This window comes from Callospermophilus lateralis, chromosome 2, assembly GCF_048772815.1.
Source record: "Callospermophilus lateralis isolate mCalLat2 chromosome 2, mCalLat2.hap1, whole genome shotgun sequence".
NCBI lineage: Eukaryota > Metazoa > Chordata > Mammalia > Rodentia > Sciuridae > Callospermophilus > Callospermophilus lateralis.
The window spans coordinates 26,745,002-26,764,981 of record NC_135306.1 but is presented as its reverse complement, the minus strand read 5'-3'; the positions used below and the strand labels follow the sequence as shown (position 1 = coordinate 26,764,981).

The 19,980-nt window shown below is 33.5% G+C and overlaps 1 protein-coding gene across 4 annotated transcripts in view; it reads left to right on the top strand.

The window, feature by feature from the left end:
- Fktn (fukutin) overlaps positions 1 to 19,980 on the top strand; it is a 71,722-nt gene that overhangs the window by 21,785 nt on the left and 29,957 nt on the right. For all 4 annotated transcript variants that reach the window (XM_076845725.2, XM_076845726.2, XM_076845724.2 and 1 more), the window contains exons 5-8: positions 639 to 842; positions 8,052 to 8,329; positions 12,044 to 12,176; positions 17,967 to 18,096. In XM_076845725.2, the coding sequence (XP_076701840.1) occupies positions 639 to 842; positions 8,052 to 8,329; positions 12,044 to 12,176; positions 17,967 to 18,096 (745 nt within the window). The remainder of the gene's footprint in view (positions 1 to 638; positions 843 to 8,051; positions 8,330 to 12,043; positions 12,177 to 17,966; positions 18,097 to 19,980) is intronic.

The window sequence follows — 19,980 nt, the reverse complement described above, 5'->3', positions numbered from 1 at the left end:
GAAATTCTATTTTTTCAGTAGAGGTCCCTACTTACTTCCCAGCAGTATAATATTTTAAAATATTGCTATGCTATTAGAAAATTCACTATATTGCAAGATGATCGAGTAAGCAATATATTTTGGTCTAAATCTTTTGTTTAGAAATATTGTTAAGCAGCATTACAAATATAAAGAAAAGTGACACACACAATAGATTTTTGGTTTTGAAAGGCTGACATTACTGATCTATAAAAACGGACAGTCCTGATGTTTCCTCACTCAGTTTTGCTTGGAAATTTTAGCTAATACCAAGAGAATAGTTTCTAAGCTCCAAATTTTCATATATACCACTTATTCTATGAAGATTTTTTATGTTAATTGATAACTTATTGTTCTGTACTCTTATAGTATGTGGTATACATTTTTATTATAGCATGTTTTACCTTGTATTGTAACTATTTGTTCATCATTCCTGGAAGAGTGTATTGCTTGAGGCCAAGAAGCATATGTGTTTATTTATTTGTTTTTAATGTAAGTGCTAAGCATGGTATCTGTTGGATAAACACCCTATATATTCTTATAAGATCAGTGAATACAAATTTAATACAATAAGTTGTTTTATTGATTGGTATTAAGGGTATTCTTTTCCTCTCAAACAGCGTGCAGTTAAAAAATTTATTATGCTAACATCCAGCCAAAATGTACCAGTGTTCCTTATTGATCCTTTGATTCTGGAACTGATTAGTAAAAACTTTGAACAAATCAAAAATACTTCTCATGGCTCCACTTCAGAATGCAAGTTTTTCTGTGTTCCAAGAGAATTTACTGCATTTGCACTACAGTATCACCTGTGGAAGAATGAAGTAAGTTGATTGCTTTTAGATAATATAATATTTGTCTTTCAAAATAGTATGGAATTACACAAGTTTAAAATGTAAAACACCTAAAATCATTCTTAAAACTTTGTTTGTATAAATTATATGAGGAGCTGGGCACAGTGGCACACGCTATAATCTCAGCAACTCGGAAGCCTGGGGCAGGAAGCTTAAGACCAATCTAGGCAATTTACTGAGACCATGTCTCAAAATAAAAAGTAGAAAGGACTGGGATATAGGTTAGTGTTAAAGCACCCCCTGGGCTTAATAATGGCTAATGCATATAGTGCATTTAGTTTTCTTGAATAACCAGAGGTAAAAGGTTGGTAGCTGTAGTTAGTTTCACTGCCTACTGATGTCAGGGCTAAGTGTCTTTCTTCCTTTCCCTCATCATTACAAGATTGGTCTCACAGTTCCAGCTATCGTGTCCATGTTCAAAACAGATGAGAAGAAGGAATGTTAACACCATTTTTTAAAGAAAAATATTTTAAAGAAGCTTATGATAAACTACTTTTTATATCTCACTGTCCAGAACTGTACATGTCACCTAATGGTGAGAGAGACCTAAAATGCAGGTATTTAATATCTCCATTAGTGTAGGGCAAGTAGGAAGAGATTTAGTGATGTATTTTTAGTACATATTATATAAGGTGGACAAGACTATATTCTTTCTGTTTTGTAAGTGTGCAGTACTTGTTTGATTCTCAAGTGAAATACTTTTTAAATGTGCCCAAAACTATGAATTTAATCTAATTTATGGTTAACAAAGTTAAAGTCAGATAGCAGTCAGCAAAAAAAAAGGAAGTGTCTCAAAATTTTGCTTACTTCTTAACATAGTTTGGATATGGTTTATAAGTGTTTTCCAGAGATTCATGTTTTGAAAGCTTGATCTCCAGAGTATTGATTAGGAGGTGGGGAACTTTTGAGTGGGTAGGCCTAATTGGAGGTGATTGAGTATCTTGCCCCCAGAAGGGATTAGGTAGTTCTCGCAAGACCCTAAATCAGTTTTTACAAGAGCGTTGTAATAAAAAGGGCAAGTCTGGCCCCACCCAGCTTTCTGTCTTCCTGTTTTAAAATATTTTCTCTTCTTCACACACACACTCTTGTCTTTTACCATGGGGTCTTTGTCAAAACCAGAGCTATGCTATTTTGACTTCCAACTCGCATAATTATAAGTTAAATAAAAACCTCTTTCCTCTGTAAAGTCAGCCTGCGTCGGGCATTTTATTATGGTAATGCAAAATAGACTGATATAACTTCTAAGTTCCAGATTTCTTTATTTTTCATTCTTAGGAATTATGCAAATAAGAAAATGAGCATCAGATTAAATGAACATAACTAGTCAGCCACAGTGGGATATGTTTTAGTTGTTTTGACCCCTGGTAGGCAGGACTTACTTTCCAGAGTGATAGGGATATCTGGGAAAACACTAAAAGCTGCACAGACCCTTGATTATCTCAAACTCTTGCACAGAGCAGCATCAGGAGAATGAACTGTGTTTTCTGGCCCCTGGTTCTTTCCAGGCAATGATGTAAGTGTTAAACAAATAAATACATCATTTTTGTTTGCTTATTTTTTCTTATTTTATATTTTGAAAGTGTTTAAACTTATGGAAAAGTTAAAATGTGATATTTTAAATTCAGTTTTTATTTTTAAGCAAAATAATGCTAGTACTAATTTAAAAAGTCAAATAGTAGTGGAGGTGTAGTGGTGTGTGCCTGTAATAACAGTGACTCGAGAGGCTGAGACAGATGGATTCCAAGTTCAAGGACAGCCTGTCTGAAAATAAAAAATAAAAAGGGCACTCATTGATAGTGTGCCCCTGGGTTCAATCCTCAGTACTAAAAAAAGGGAAAAAAAATCACTTAATACAAAGCTCTTGGTTAAAAAAAAAAAAAAAGAGCTTCTCATTTATAATTTATCTTCTCATTTATAAATGTTTACATTTATCTTATTAATATTTCATTTAGATGATGAGTTATAGAGTTATACGAGTTTAGCTCTTGGTTTTACTCTTTCATATATATTTATATATATACACACATGCATGCCTGCCTCTGCTCATCATCCTAAAATGACTGCATCTTGTAGTTAAATGAATGGTTAATATTTACCTTATTATGAATGTGTGGATATTCACATGGAAGTTATCTAGTTCACTCTGGTGATTTTCCTTTATTTATATAAATCTCTTATTCTCTTTTTTTGTTTGCAAGTTTTTTGTAATCTATCAATAATCTATCTGTGAACTTTGCAACGGAAACATAAAGCTCTCAGTAGGATCTAACGTATCAGATGATCCTCCCTCTCCTTGGAAACATCACCTTGAGCTCTTAGTCTTTTTACTATAATGCAGACTGGTCTTCAGTGCTGGTTTTCTTCATAGCATTCAGTAATGTTTTCTTCATAGCATTCCAGAAAATCTTTTCATCTTTCCTATGTTAAAAACTTCTGTTTTTTAGATTTTGTGTTTTCTTGTTTACTTCATCACTCTAAGGAAGCATATTCTCCTATAATCTCCTGAGAAAGGTTGAAACCTTACATATCTGAAAGTGTTTCTATTCTGCCTTTATATTTGATTTCTAATTTAGTTTACATATCATTTGGCTTTTACTACGTAACAAACCTCTCCAAAGCTTACTGTCTAAAAACAACCTTTTATTTAATTCAGAATACTGTGACCCAGCAATTTGGGTGGGATTCAGCTGGACGATTATAGTCTCATCTAAGCTCACTCATGTAACTGCTTCAGGATAGCTGGCTGTCAAATGGGGCAGTGGAGGTGCCAGAACAATGTGTCTTTCATGAACCAGACTAGTTCAGGCTTATTCACAAAGCAGTAAGAAAGCAAAAGCATGCAAGGTCTCTTGACATTCTCATTCATGAACATTAAATATATCTCCTTTAGTTCTCCTTTCATTCTCTTTAATAGAATATTATAATTTTCTTAGAGATTTTGCTCATTTTTGGATAATTTATTTTTCGCTACCTTGTAGTTTGTAATTGGGGATTGGGGATACAGGTAAGATATTTTTCTGTTTCTTTTTCCAGTTCATTATTATAGGTGTATGAGACTGCTATTGACTTTTGTATTTTGTTTCCAGATCTTGTTTTCTAGCTACTGTACTGAACTCTGTAGATACACTTCAGTGGTTTATTCATTTTCTTTCTTTCTCTCCATAAAGACTGATCAGATGAGTATATTGTTTACAAAAAAAGACAATTTGGTCTTTTTCTTTTAAACTTATTTAGGTAGGATCTCTAGCAATTATATTGAAAACATGTTCTTTCTGAACTTTTTTTATATGGATGATGGACTTGCAGAATTGATCCTCCAATTTTCTTATCTTTGCTTGTGATTTTCTCCCTTTTTCCAGCTGTTCTATTTTTTAACAAAATCTTTAATTGTGCCATTGATTTTTGTCATATTTTTATTTGTTCTTTTTAGATATACATGACAGAGTGTATTTTAACATATTTTACACACATGGAATATAACTTCTCATTCTTGTGCTTGTACATGATGTGGAGTTACATTGGTTGTGTATTCATGTATGCACATAAGAAAGTTATGACCAGTTCATTCTACTGTCTTTCCTATGCCTGTCCCCTCTCCCTTCTCTTCATTCCCCTTTGTCTAACCTAGTGAACTTCTTTTCCCCCTCGCTTATTGTGTGTTAGATCCACGAGTAAACATTTGGCCTTTGGTTTTTTGGGATTGGTTTATTTCACTTAACAGGATAGCCTTCAGTTCCATCTATTTACAGAAAAATGACATAATTTTTCATTCTTCTTTATGGCTGAGTAATATTTCATTGTGCATATATACCACATTTTATTTATCCATTCTTCTATTGAAGAGTACCTAGTTTGGCGCCATAGCTTAGCTATTATGAATTGAGCTAATATAAATATTGATGTGGCTGTGATACTTTAGTATGCTAATTTTAAGCCCTTTGGGTATATGCTGAGGAATGGGATAGCAGGATCAAATGGTGGTTCCATTCCAGGTTTTCTGAGTAATCGCCATACTGCTTTCCAGAGTGGTTGCACCAATTTTCAGTCCCACTAGCAACGTATGAGTGTACCTTTTCCCCCCACATCGTTGCCAACATTTATTGTTACTTGTATTCTTGATAATTACCATTCTGATTAGAGTGAGATGAAATCTCAGTGTAGTTTTAATTTACATTTCTCTAATTGTTAGTGGTGTTGAACATTTTTTATATAATTTTTGTATTTTGTCATATTTTTGTTTGAAATTTGCATATTTTCTAAAAGCTTCTTATGCTCTGTTCCTTATTGTGTTTTTCTGTTTTTGCTTCAGGGATACAGTTTAATCTTTAAAATGCCCTGTACATTTTAAAGGTTTATTCTTCTAAAATGTTTTTTTGATCTTTACTGCATTTTGTTTTGCTAAATCCCTTCTTTGTTTTCTGGTATTTTTATCTTATTTTGTTTGTGTTTTTTATGATATAGATTTTATATAATTGTTGATCTTTGTTCATATTTAAGAATAAGAAACTTTAATTCTATTGGATTTTTTTTTAATGGTCAGGTCTCATTAACTGTTTGACTACACTATAGAGCGTGCTTGTTTTTTCACTTGTTTTTTCACAAAACTCCTAAATGTCAGGTTTTGTAGGTCATTTCTATTGAGCTATTTGATTCTTCTCATAAAAAAGCCTTACAAGGCTTAGAAGCCAGTACAGAGTATTCTATATTTATTTTCCCAAAACAAAATTTGTAAAAATTACAAGCTTCCAATACACATAATCTCCCAAATCAATCTAATGCCTTAACTATAATATAATATAAAAGTTAAAAGAACTAGTGTATGTTTTATTGTGTAAATACTCAACCATGACTACGTTAGAAAACATAATAAAACAATTCAGATGCTTGTATTTAAAATAAGTAGGGTCACAGACTCCACAAATTCTTACTTTTAATGTTCATTTTGCAAAGCAGTGAACAAATTTCCAACAACAAAAAATAAAATTGTATCTTCACTAGTATGGCTATTGTATTGTTGAGAAATAAGGGTTCAGATAATTGTAAATATGTTTTTCACTCTGTGATCATCTTATAGGATATTTGAAATTATATAGGACAAAGGATAGATTTTCATATTTTATATTATAGAATGTCTAGTGGTTCTGGTGTAGACTTCTAAATGACAATTTTCCATTATGATAAACCACGAATATGCCCACAAATTTCAAAAATATCTGATACCTTCAGAACTACTGCTTTGGAAGAAAATAAATCTTCTCCAGCTGGCAAAACTGATAAGATTAGAGTCAGTGGGAAAAGCAAAAGGTCAGCTATGCAGAATATAAGCATACCTGTTCCAAGTTTATCCTTTTATGTAGATGACATACAGACCCCTTGGATAGTCCTCCCTAAAACTTCCCCCAAAGTGGAGCTAACTGTGGACTTCATTTTGCGTGTGATTTTTTTCTTTACTAATATCATTACCAAGTGAGCAAACAGCTTCCAAGGCAAATGGAAGTTTTGTGTTGAACAGTCTTGACTGAGGCCTTTACTCTGCTTAGTCAAAGTGATTACTTTATTCTTGACTTTTCTTTCTCATTGTTATAAAAAGGCAACCCTTATAGTTCTGCCTAGTTTGTCAGTCTTCCTCCCTTCCCTCAATCATGGTCAGATTTCTCTTAAGATCTAGCTGACTTATTTAATTTTTCCTGAATTTACCAACTCATAATGCTTTTCTTTCATTCTATACCATAGTGCTTTTCTTTGAATTGGCAATACTCACCCTCAGTCAGTATTTTCCAATTTTTAGGTGTACCAAGAAAGAAAAGGAGTTCTGTAGTTGATAATTATAATTAATAAAGGAAAATCAGGTGAAATTGCATCTTGGGGTTCTTGTCTTTCATACATGGAGAAGTAAGAAGAATATGGAAGATTCTTTGGGATATTGTGAGGCCAGTCCTGGAAGTGATGTATGATACTTGTGTCTACATTCTTTTGACCAGAATACAAGTTAGCTCTATATAGATAAATGGCAGGACACTTCTTCTTGTTACTAGTTAATATTCTGTACCAAACTTATCATCTTCTCTCAATTAACAATATAAACAACAATAAAATATCTTTTGACTACCTTCTGGATTCTAGACACTGTTGATTCATGTATTAGAGGAAATTGAGTCTGTTAATGGTGTTTAATCATTGAAAGAAACAATTAAATGACATTACAATAAATAGTACAATACAGGTTTATTTAATGAGAGCATAGATGAAGGTAGAACAAATTCAAATGACAACATTGAAAAACCCAAAGAATGTACTCTTGAAAAATATTTCTGAATGCTGTGGTCAGTAAGACAAGCTTTAGGACACAGACCATCATCACATACCTTAATATCTGGTATTAATTACTTCTTCAAGCTTTATTTTTCTTGCATAATAGACTATGTATAATACTATCTTCCTTGCTGATCTCACATGGTTTCTGTAGATATCAAATGAGATGATGAATTGATCAAACTTTGTACACATTGTATAAACCAGAGAGGTAATGTTATAGTTGAAAGGAATTTGGATTTTTTTGGATAAAACCTTGGTGCTTTTAGTGGCTTTGAGCCTTATTAGTTAAGTTTCTTTAGACAGGAAAACTGCTGTGAGTCTATCTATTATTATTATTATTATTATTGCAACTTAATGAGACCCCTGACTCTAAATTAGAAAAAATATTTAAAAAGGGGATGTGGCTCAGTGATTTAGCACCCCTTAGTTCAATCCTCGGTACAAAAAAAAAAAAAAAAATTATACTCTAAAGATGTTGAAAATTGTACAGAATATTTCAGTCTGTTTTCTAAAGATTTGCATTAGGTTGGGTTTTATTGTAACATTTTAAACTGTTAAGATATAAGAATTGCAAGTTTAATTTTATGCTGTCCTAATATTAATGTTAACTAACCATAGAACACTAAAATGAGCATTCTCATTCCAAAGAAGAAATACGTATTAATTTTCATAGAGTTCTTATATATAACTTCTATATTACATATTTTCTTTTTTATTCCACTCTGTTCAACCCCCTCATTTCTAAATCTTGAGGCAGTGAGTAGATTAGCACAAAAATATGACTTAACTTCAGTGTAATAGTCATTAGTGCTACTAATATTTTATTTTAAATATTCAAGTTTGATGTTTATTCAATTCCAATAGGAAGGCTGGTTTCGGATAGCTGAAAATATGGGATTTCAATGCCTAAAGATTGAAAGCAAAGATCCTCGGCTAGATGGGATAGACTCACTTTCTGGAACTGAAATCCCCCTGCACTATATCTGCAGATTGGCCACTCATGCCATCCATTTGGTGGTCTTTCATGAAAGAAGTGGCAACTACCTCTGGCATGGCCATCTACGACTCAAAGGACACATTGACAAGAAATTTGTTCCTTTTCAAAAGTTACAGTTTGGTCGTTATCCTGGTGCTTTTGACAGGTAAGTTTAGAGCCAAAGCCAATAAATGTTGTCCATAGGTAGGTTCTTATACTTTTTTTTTTTTTACATTTTATAATGAAATCTAATATATAATTCAAACGAATGTTCATAATAACATTGTTCTTAATGCTTCTAAATGAAAAGCAATAAAAGGATAAATTTGTATGTATTGTGTTTGTGTGTGTGTGTGTGTGTGTGTGTGTGTATAAAATATAGAGTGAAGTATTCTACAGCAGGGAAATGAATGGACTACAGCTCTAAACAATAGCAGGGATAAATCCTACAATGTTGAGTGACACAAACAAGGTAGAGAAGAATATAAATATTATGATTATATTTATAAAAAGCTCAAATACAGGATAAATTATGTTCATGGATATATACTTATATATATATATATATAGTATTAAGAATACTATATAGGGACTGAGTGGTAGAGCACTTGCTTCACACATCTGAAGCACTGGGTTTGATCCTCAGCACTACATAAAAATAAATATAGGCTGCCATAGTGGTGCACGCCTGTAATGGCAGTGGCTCAGGAGGCCTGATACAGGAGAATGGAAAGTTCAAAGCCAGCCTCAACAACGGTGAGGCAAGGCACCTAAGCAACTCAGTAAGAACCTGTCTCTACCCTCATTGTTATACAAAATTACATGAGGAAGTGAGGGGAAAGGGGAAAAAAAGAAAAAACAAACAAACAAACAAAAAACGAGAGATAAATGAATTCCAGTAGATGGGGTAGAGAGAGAAGATGGGAAGGGAGGGGAGGGGAGGGGGGATAGTAGAGGATAGGAAGGGCAGCAGAATACAACATACACTAGTATGGCAGTATGTAAAAACGTGGATGTGTAACCAATGTGATTCTGCAATCTGTATATGGGGTAAAAATGGGAGTTCATAATCCACTTGAATCAAATGTATGAAATATGATATGTCAAGAGCTTTGTAATGTTTTGAACAACTAATAATAATAATTTAAAAAAAGACCCTGTCTCTAAATAAAATACAAAATAGCACTGGGGATGTGCCTCAGTGGCCAAATACCCTGAGTTCAATCATTGGTACCCAATAAATAAATAAATACATAAAAAAGATATTGTGTCCATTCACAACTAAAGAAAATTTTAAAAAAAGAATACTACAATACTTAGTATTAAGAATAAGGAATAAGTAATTGGAAAAAAAAAGATAAGTTTTATTTCTAGGGAGAATGGAGGGAATATATAGAAAACTGGATACATAGAAAACTGAAAGGAAGCTAACAAGATTCAATTTCTGTGGTGGAGACATGGGTGTTTGTAATTTATTATTTTGTGCCTTTGTCTTATGCAATTTCTTATATAATTTTATGTGTTTATTAGTGCATTATAGTTGTACATAATGGGGGGTTCATTTTGACATAGTCATACATGCATGGAATATATAATTTGCTCCATTTCAGTCCCAAATACTTCCTTTGTCCCTCTCCTTCTCCTCCCCCCACTGCCTTTCCTCTACTCTACTGGTCTTCTTTCTATTTATTTTGTTGTTGTTTTTTAAATTTGAGCTTTATAGATATTCAGATATAGATATAGATATACAAAGGTCAAATATGTTGTGGCATATTCATATATGTATATAGCATAATTTTGTCATTTCGTTCTATTGGTCAACTCTATATAGAAGTATGTCCTTTGTTATCTTAGTAATAGAAATGTTTCTTAATGAGGAACAGTTATTTGAAGGGATCCATGTAAAATTTGATAATTATATTAGCAATTACTGAATTTAAAAAATCTTGAAATTAGATAATGAACTTGAAGTTTCTAACCTAGAGTTATACTTTTCTTCCCCTTTTGAAGTCACTAATAGTGATCTTACGGTTTGAATTAAATATCATAATCTTATATTCAGGTAGCAATAAATATTTATCATTTGCCTTAAAGTTTGACATCCTTGTAAGAATTTTCAAATTGTAATCCTTTCTTAGAAACTTCCAGAGAGACAATGCTTATCTGTTACACTTGAAAACTATTTTTTTGCCCTCTTTTTTTTTTTTTTTTTTTTTTTAAAGAGAGAGTGGAGGGAGAGAGAGAGAGAGAGAGAGAGAGAGAGAGAGAATGAATTTTTTAATATTTATTTTTTAGTTTTTCGGCAGGCACAACATCTTTGTTTGTATGTGGTGCTGAGGATCTAACCCGGGCCGCACGCATGCCAGGCGAGCGCGCTACCACTTGAGCCACATCCCTAGCCCCTTTTTTGCCCTCTTATTAGTATCTAAAATCACATATTTGAGAAATGACTGAAAAAATTATCCAAAACTGAAGCTGTCTATACTTTTTTTTAATATACCTTTAATTTTTATTTATTTATTTATTTTTATGTGGTGCTGAGGATCAAACCCAGGGCCTCACACATGTGAAGCGAGTGCTCTACCGCTGAGCCACAACTCCAGCCCCTATCTACGCTTTTTGTGTAGGTAAAGTCAAACCTTTCCTAAACCAAACCAAGTTTTTAGCAGTAAAATGACCAATAACATTATAGAGGGTAGTGAAAAATAATTTGTTGTTAATATTGGCTCCTCTTATTATTTTAATCATAATTGTAGGGTTCTCTGGCCAATTCTATGCATATTTTTTCATTATATATTTCAAATAAGTTTCTTTAGGAAAACATCTTTTAGTTTATTTTGTAAAGTCTCATGAGTTTATTTCAAAGTTTCATTAATAATTTAGTGAAGTTCAGGATTGTCAGTCAACAAATACTTATTAAATATGTTTGCCAATAGATAAAAGCCATCACTATTTGTAAGATTTTATATAAAGAGGAATGGAAAACTCAAGGAATATTTTTAGAATGGGGGGGTCCAAAATATACATGGCTGGTTCCCACATAGCATTTTGCCTGTTAATGAGTTCTAGACTATTTTAATTATTCAAAAGAACATTTATTTCTTTAGAAGTAAATCAGTAGTTTAAAACTAAATCATTTACCTTTCTTTTTTGTCTAAAATACTGAAGTATGTATGAACAAGTATAAAAATATTTTTAAATATATGAGCCAAATACTTAAAACTCAGTTGCTGTTTGATATCAGATTTTCAAAGTCATATTAAAGTTACTAATTGGTACCTGAGAAAGAAAACACACTTCGTAAGCACAAATGATGAAGATGGGAACAAACCTCACAGACCAGCACTGTCTTTTATTCAGCAGCAGAGTCAAACATCGGATGGGCTTACTTTCTGGATAGAAAATGGCCACCTGTACAGAAGGGGTCTGTGTTTACAATGAGGGTGGCTTAATCATTGGAGAATGAAGCAGAATATGTTGGTTTGAGCAGTCAGGATAAAAGTTGTAAAAAATTCAAAACTTATTGTTACTGGGAAGGGATGAAAGCTCAGAGCCCAGCATTCACTGCTAATCTTCTTGCTCCAGGATCCATTGTTACCCAGAGCTTTATTGTTTCTTTTTTTTCTTCTAGAACTCTTTGGCAATGTGAAAGGGTGAAAGTTCAGGGACTAGCACTCAGTCCCTTCAGGACTCAATGTTGTTAGGAAGGATTAATGTTTGCCTTATTTTCTCTCCCTCCTCCCTAGTCACATTGTCTTTGGGGTTGTCATTTTCCATATTCTTCACACTTGATATTTAGCTATTTTGCTAATGTTTAATATTTTAAAGAGACTGCCAGTGTTCTGAATTATTTCCTTATAATCTTAACTTTTGTTTTCAGGCCAGAATTACAGCAAGTTACTATTGATGGACTAAAAGTTCGTATTCCAAAAGATCCAGTGCACTTTCTGGAAGAAATACCACACTCTAGGTTTATTGAGTGCAGGTATAAAGAAGCTCGAGCATTCTTGCAGGTTAGAGACAACCAAATATTATACTTTTAAATTAAAGGAAATATGCTTATTTTTAATATTTTAGGGGGAAATGAAAGGACTTATGGACAATAGGTGAAATATAAGTTAATACTTATTATTTCTTTAAATAGACTTTGATGGGTTTACCATTGGTCTCTGCCTTTAGTTGCAATAGCTTATAAACTTGATAGAAGATGGTAGATTATCTTTCTGAAGCAATCCAGGAAGAATGAGGTTACTCTAGAAGATGGACCACATGGATTTAGAAAATATTTTTCTGAAAAAAAATTTTCAGAGTTTTTCCACTGAATATGAATTTTTGTGTTCATAAAGGGTTTTTGAAGGCAAATGCTACACAAAGGCCAATTCTTTTTGAACTTTACTTTATTCTGTTGCTCTAGCTTTCAATGCAGTGAACATTTATTGAAAGCCTGTTTCCTAGGCTTCTGGCCCTGGGGATATAAAATGTGATTTTGAAGGGCAAGAAATTTAAGAGCTAACATGAAACCAGAGATAAAGTGAAAACAGACAAAATGACAGTGGGATTTTGGTACCCTAGTCCTGAAACTTGCCCCTTTATTTTCTGGGGTTCTCTACCAAAACAACAACAACAACAACAAAAAAAAAACCTGCACACACAAGGAGGAACAGAATCATAAAATGAAGTACCAGCTTTATAATCGTTGCTAAGTGCCTAAGACCACAAATACAAGGTTTCTCTGATATGATCTGCTGGCAATAAAGCCTAGGCCTGGCAGCCTGAGTGTGCCTTCCTAGCCCTCTTTCTTTAGAATTGTAACAGCAGGGTTATAAAATTTACTGAGCTTCATGGATAAAAAACTAAAAAATCATACGTGTGGTTGGGCTTACTCTTGTAGTCAAGGGCTGCCCAGCATAACCTACCACATGGTAACAGGAAGTAGAAGAGAGTTTGGTGCTTAAAGAAGACCCACTCTTCCTGCCTTAAGGAAATTGCTCTGGTTGCCACCTTTGTCATGGCATTTATCACAGTGTTTTGCAAATGTCTATCTTGTCACCCCAATAAATGATGTGTATTTCTTGATAATAATCTTCTTATTCACCTCTGGAGCCCCAGTATCTATCACAGTATGTGACACAAAGAAAATATGCAAAAATACATGGAGAATTAGTGCTTATCTGAATCAAATGGTTTTTTTTTTTTTTTTGAGACCTAACAAGCATTTGCCCACTCATTGGCCTTTCTCATTTGTGAAAAGACAGCACAAAATGTAAAATGATTCACAATAACTGAAAAAATAATGTGGAGAGTATCATACTTTTTTTTTCTTTTTTTTGGTACTACCAGGGATTGAATCCAGGTGAATTTAATCACTGAGCCACATACCTAGACCTTTGTATGTTTTATTTTTAGACAGGGTTTTACTAAGTTGCTTATGGTCTAGCTAAGTTGCCGAGGCTGGCTTTAAACTTGTGATCCTCCTGCCTCAGCCTCCTGAGCCACTGGTATGATAGGTATGGGATTACAGGTGTGCAATGACAGCTGTTACTTCCTAATTCTATATTTCTTATCCCTGGTTTTGAAATATTAAAGCAAACAATCAGCATTTGAGTAAAGAACATGGATAAAGGATGTTCAAAGTGCAAATCAGCTTATAGCCTTATCATTTGGGTGTTTAAAGTACCATCCAACAGCAAAACTGTAATGCTGTTTGTAGGTCATATTTATGACACAAACAGATGGAACTTTGTATTCATCCACAATGTTTTTCTATATCATTCACTCACAATGAAGCAGATTTGTGATACCTAATTTGTTTTTTTTCTCCTGCTAATATATTGATATTATTGAATGGTGTTGATAACACTTTTTTTTTAAAGAGAGAGAGAGAGATAGAGAGAGAGCGAGAGAGAGAATTTTAATATTTATTTTTTAGTTTTCGGCAGACACAACATCTTTGTTTGTATGTGGTGCTGAGGATCGAACCTGGGCTGCATGCGTGCCAGGCGGGGGCGCTACCGCTTGAGCCACATCCCCAGCCCATTGATAACATTTTTTTATCCTTATCCTCTTAAATGTTTCCTTCATTATTTCTTATGTTAGAACCATGATTAAAAGATAACAAGGAGAGTATGTTTTCCAATTGAAGTGAGCATGCATATATTTGAACACTTGATGGCGCCAAATAGTCTTAAATATAATGCCCAGACAAACTGAATTTATCGAACAAACTTACACTGTAGACTCCTAAATTTTTTTTTTCTTTCAGTTTTCGGCAGACACAACATCTTTATTTTATTTTATGTGGTGCTGAGGATCGAACCCAGTGCCCCGCGCATGCCAGGCGAGCCACACCCACAGCCCTAAATTTTTTTTAATAATGATTTTTAAACAATTTTAGGCTTAGATAAAAGTTGTGAATACAATACAAATAGCATTTTGAGTATGCTGTAGATCAGATGTTCCACCACTTCAAATGTTAGCATTTTCTAAAAACAAGAAAAATTAGGAAAAAAAAAAATTTTTTTTAAGAAAGAGTGAGAGAGAGAGAGAGAGAGAGAGAGAGAGAATTTTTTAAATATTTTTTTTAGTTCTCGGAGGACACAACATCTTTGTTTGTATGTGGTGCTGAGGATCGAACCTGGGCCGCACGCATGCAAGCGCCCTACCACTTGAGCCACATCCCCAGCCCCAAAATTAGGAAATTAATACAGATTATTACCATTTACTCCCATTGAAATCCTGATAATTATCTCATTAATGACCTTTATAATAAAAAGGAACATGTACTAATTTTCCTGTCTCCTTAGTCTCTTTCTGTTTGGGGTTTCTCAGTTCTTTTATTACTCTCATGACCTTGATGCTTTTGAAGAATATGGTCCAGATATTTTGTAAAATGTCACTCATTTGAGAGTTTATCTGGTTTTTCCTCATGTTTGATTCAGATTAAACATCTTTACAAGGAATACACAGAAGTGTATGCCATCAGGTGCTGCCTGATTTTGATTTGTCCCATTGCTGTTTGTGTTCATATCATGAACTTGATTTGTTTTATCTACCAGCCTCACATTAAGTTTCTATTTTTCCCTTATTAACACCCAGTGTGAAGTTACTTTATATTCTTCTTCAGACTTTTTTTTTTTTTTTTTTTTTGCAGTGCTGAGGATTGAACCCAGGGACTTGTGCATGCTAGGCAAGCAGCCTACCACTGAGCTACATCCCTAGACTTCCTTGTCAAACTTTCATTTGTTTTTATTAGTGTAGACTCAAGGTTTCCTATTTTATTTAAGGGATTAGATTATATTCTTAAGATTTTAACATAACAAGATGTTCTAGGCTTATTACGTAATTTCCCCTCCCCAACCCTGGGATCAACTTTTTCTCTGATTTCTGGTTCTTTAAAGAACCTGTTTTAGTAAATTATTTTGCTACTGTGACTAAAGGACCTGACTAGAACAATTTTAGGGGAGAAAAAGTTTATTTGCGGGCTCATGGTTTCAGAGGTCTTAATCCATAGAAGGCTGGCTCCATTTTGGGGGCTCAAGGTGAGGCTGAACATCCTGGTGGAAGAGTGTGGCTGAGAGAAGCAGCTCCCATGATGGTGACCATGAAGCAAAGAGAGACTCCACTCAACCATATACAGATAAATATACCCCAAAGTCACGCCCCAATCCCCACCTCCTAGCCACATTTTACCACTTCAGTTACCACTCAGTTAATCCCTTTCAGGATTAAATCACTGATTAGGTTAAGACTTCACAACCCAATCATTCTCCCCAGAACCTTTTTGTATTGTGTTACATGTGAGCTTTTGGGGGACATCTCACATCCAAACCACAATAGAAGCCAGAATCTGGTATCCATTGCTATTTGGTTTTCCTACACACAGGCCCTCTCAGTGGACAGGGATATGGTGTGTATCTCTATATTTTATCTTTTTCTACTAAAATCTGAATTCACATCATTATCTCTATTCCAGGTACGTTATAAATTTCAACTGAACAACATAGGGTTCATTTTTTTATTTCTGGCTCCCTTTTTAACTTCCATTGTTCTTAGTATATTTATTTATTTGTTTAGTATTCCCATATATAACCAATCTCTTGACAGACCCCCTCCCCATGTGGATGTTTTTCTCACCCTGCCATGGACATTGCTGCCCTTGCTGGGCTTCTCCTCTGTGTAGGCACCATTGTCACCCTACTCAGTCTCTGAATTCCTACATCTGGCTGCTCACCTGCAGGGTGGCTTTCCTTAACCCTGCTTGGCTCTGACATCCCATAATACTAGGCCATCCCTATGCACAAAAACCTTTATTGCTCTGCCCTCCCTAATGGCTCTTGTATTGAATAGTTCAGGAAGGAAGAAAAGGAAATTTTCTCCTGACTCTATTTACTTTTAATTATTTTCACAAATCACCACCAAGTTCAGAATTAGGATACTATACATCTTTCTGAACTTGATTTTTTTCACAGGAAAAAAAAAACGCATTACACAATAATTCATGAGCTTCACCAATTGAATTTCAGTGAAAAATCAAAGGGAATCTAGAAATATCTGGATAACTGACCTAGGAATATCTAGACAGTTACATTCTTGTTCTTTTACTAATTTGCTCGGAGATCTCCGGAAAATATTTGAGTCTTAGTTTCCTCGTCCATAAAATGAGTAGGTACATCCTATCATGTTATTCTTCTTTGATATTTTGAAGGATCTTTCTGGATCCCAGGATTCTTGTCTGTTCATTGACTAAACAGGAAAAATTAAATGGACATATTTAAATCATGATACTAAATTTTGTCTTTTTCAAGAGACATAGACCATATCGGGCAAAGAAAACAACATATATAAAGTCATAGAGGCTAGAAAAATTGTAGTATAATTGGAAAGTTACATTTTATTGCTGCAAAATGAATTGTAAGGAGGGCGGAGGTTAGACTGGACTAATAGTAAGGGACCAGAACATAATGTCCTTGTCTCCTAGGCCAAATAATTTAGGTCTTTGTCCTATAGTTAATGAAGCATCACTGAAGAATTTATAGTGCTTTCCTCAGTCCTAAAACTCTAAACATGAAAAAAAAATCAGAAAAACAAGAAAACTGAGTAAATGATAATAATAATTATATAAAACTTCATCTTTTACAAGGTATTTTCCTCCTTAAATCTGCCCAGCAATCATGTAAGTATAATTATTATACTCAATTACAGATGAAAAAATTAGATCTATAAGAGGTTTGTTTATTCTTTCGTTCTCTCATTGATTCAACAAAAATGCAGGCTCTGTTCTAGTCACTGGGAAATATGTCATAAATAGCAAGAAGTAACCTTCTTCACTGAACTTACTTTCTTCCAGGATTATATGCAGAGGGTCATAGCTAAAAATAAATGATCATAAATTTGAACACAGATAATTTGATTCAAAATACTCTTTCCTCTTTACTGTGCAGTTTTTAAAGGACAGTAGCATCAATGAATGATGAAAGCATCATTTGATTTATTTTGTTTCAGTTATACTTGTAACTATCTTAATTAGCCTTCTTTTCCCCCTAATTGCCTACCCTGCCAAATTGTGACTGGAAGGAGGAAGTTGATAAAAATATAAGTGTATTCCTTCTTGATCTCTCCTAAAAACTACTCTTATATTTTTATTTTAATGTGTGACTAAGAAGTAACTATAAAACTTGATATTTATTATAGAAAAATATATATAATATGGGGTTAATTACCAGGTATAATTCAGATGTCACAGAAATGTTTCCAGCAATTTGGGAATGGCTCTAATAGCTGACTATTGTTTATTTAATCTGTAGCAGTACCTTGATGATAACACTATGGAAGCTATGGTTTTTCGGAAGAGTGCTAAGGAATTATTGCAACTAGCAGCCAAAACATTAAAGAAATTGGGAGTACGCTTTTGGCTGAGCAGTGGAACTTGCTTAGGTAAAATTCTTCCTGCTTTATGTTTGTCTTCTCGTCATTTATCCTTTTTGTCTTTAGGGATAACCAATTAAGTTGACAAAACATTAGTGACATTCAAAGTGTATTATTTATAGTCCAAGTAAACATTTATGCATGTAGCAAAGATCAATATTGATTTTTTTAAAGAAAATTAATTTCAGAAATGTAAAGTAGAATCTTTGGAAGACTATGTTTGTATTTACCAAACAGTGTAAGTAATGTGTATAAAATTTACATCAGAATATGTATGGAGACTATGGTTCATTTTCAGGTAATCTTTAAATTAGCATTTTATTGTTTCTATTCTAAAGATTGTTTTTTGCTTTTTAAAAAAACTCCTATTTTTTTTTAACATATATCTAATGAGAGGAAGAGTGAAAGGGGTGTCTTAAGGTATATAGACCTTTTCCATATCATTCAGAGTATCTCTGATTAGATAACATTATTCATCAGCAAGGGAGAACTACAGACTTTTCTGTAGTCCTTAGACAAGTTGCTATTAGAACCTAAGAAAAATTTTCAAATCTATGACCACTATTCATTAGATCAGACTTCTTTGGAATTTAAAATTATTTAGAATCTTAAAAGTTGTTCTATTTTTGTTTCCTATATTAAAACTATGGTTGATTGTAGCTGTATTCATTGTTTCTTTACTAGAACTTCACCTTCTGCTTTCATAGAGTTGCCATATAATTTATTGTTCAAATAAGGATACCTTTGAGAGTGAAATGAAATGCTGTAGCTATTTATTCTGGTACAACAGGTATAAACTCTGATATGTGGTTATCCTTCTGTTGGGCCACGTTGGACGATTACATGATTCTTACTATCAAGGAGCTTACAACTAGAATAAGCTAAAAGAGGAACATTGCTCACACAATTGTGTGATATTTGCTTTAAGGTTTAACTGTAGAAGCAAAGTTGTGTTATAGTTGTATCATTAAAAATACTTCTTGGGGCTGGGGATGTGGCTCAAGCGGTAGTGCGCTTGCCTCTCATGTGTGCAGCCTGGGTTCAATCCTCAGCACCACATATAAATAAAGATGTTGTGTCCGCCGAAAAATATAAAATAAATATTTTTTTAAATTCTCTCTCTCTCTCTCTCTCTCTCTCTCTCTCTCTCTCTCTCTCTCAGAAAAAAAAATACTTCTTAAACATTTTTGTCATAGCTGGGCATGGTAGCGTACACCTATAATCCCAGCAACTTGGGAAACTGAGGCAAGAGGATTACAAGTTCAAGATCAGCCTCAGCAACTTAGCAAAACCCTGTCTCAAAATAAAATATAAAAAGGGGTGGGGATAGAGTAAAGTGCCCCTGGGTTCAAAAAACAAAGTAAACATTTGTCATAGTTTGTTTTGACTTTTAGACCCATGCTTTTCTTGATTTAAGGGTATTTTTGAAATAAGAAAGTTGTATTAGATGAGCCTTCCATTTTTTATAGTTTATAATTATTTAATAGATTATCTTGGAATTCCTATAGCACTGTCTATCAGGATAATTGTTAATACTTATTTAGCAATGTCTGTTAGGGTAAATGTGGAATATTGTTTACTTTTAAAATAATTTGGATGGAAAGATTAGTAGGATAATAAGGGAAACTCAGAAGTCTTCAGTAATTTATTTTTTTAGGACAATGCTCTAGCATCTTAGTGAATAGACATAGTAAACACTTAAATATCTTTTGGCAGTGTGTTGAAAATTGAAGCTAATGTTGCTCCTTTTTAAATGTTATCCATCAGAAATGAGCTATTCAGAGCTGGTTAATTCTATAAATATTACCTCAGGAAAGGTATAATGATTAATAAAATTAAGTGTTTTTAGGACACCTTAAAAGCAGCCTCCATCACTAAATGTCAATGATTAAA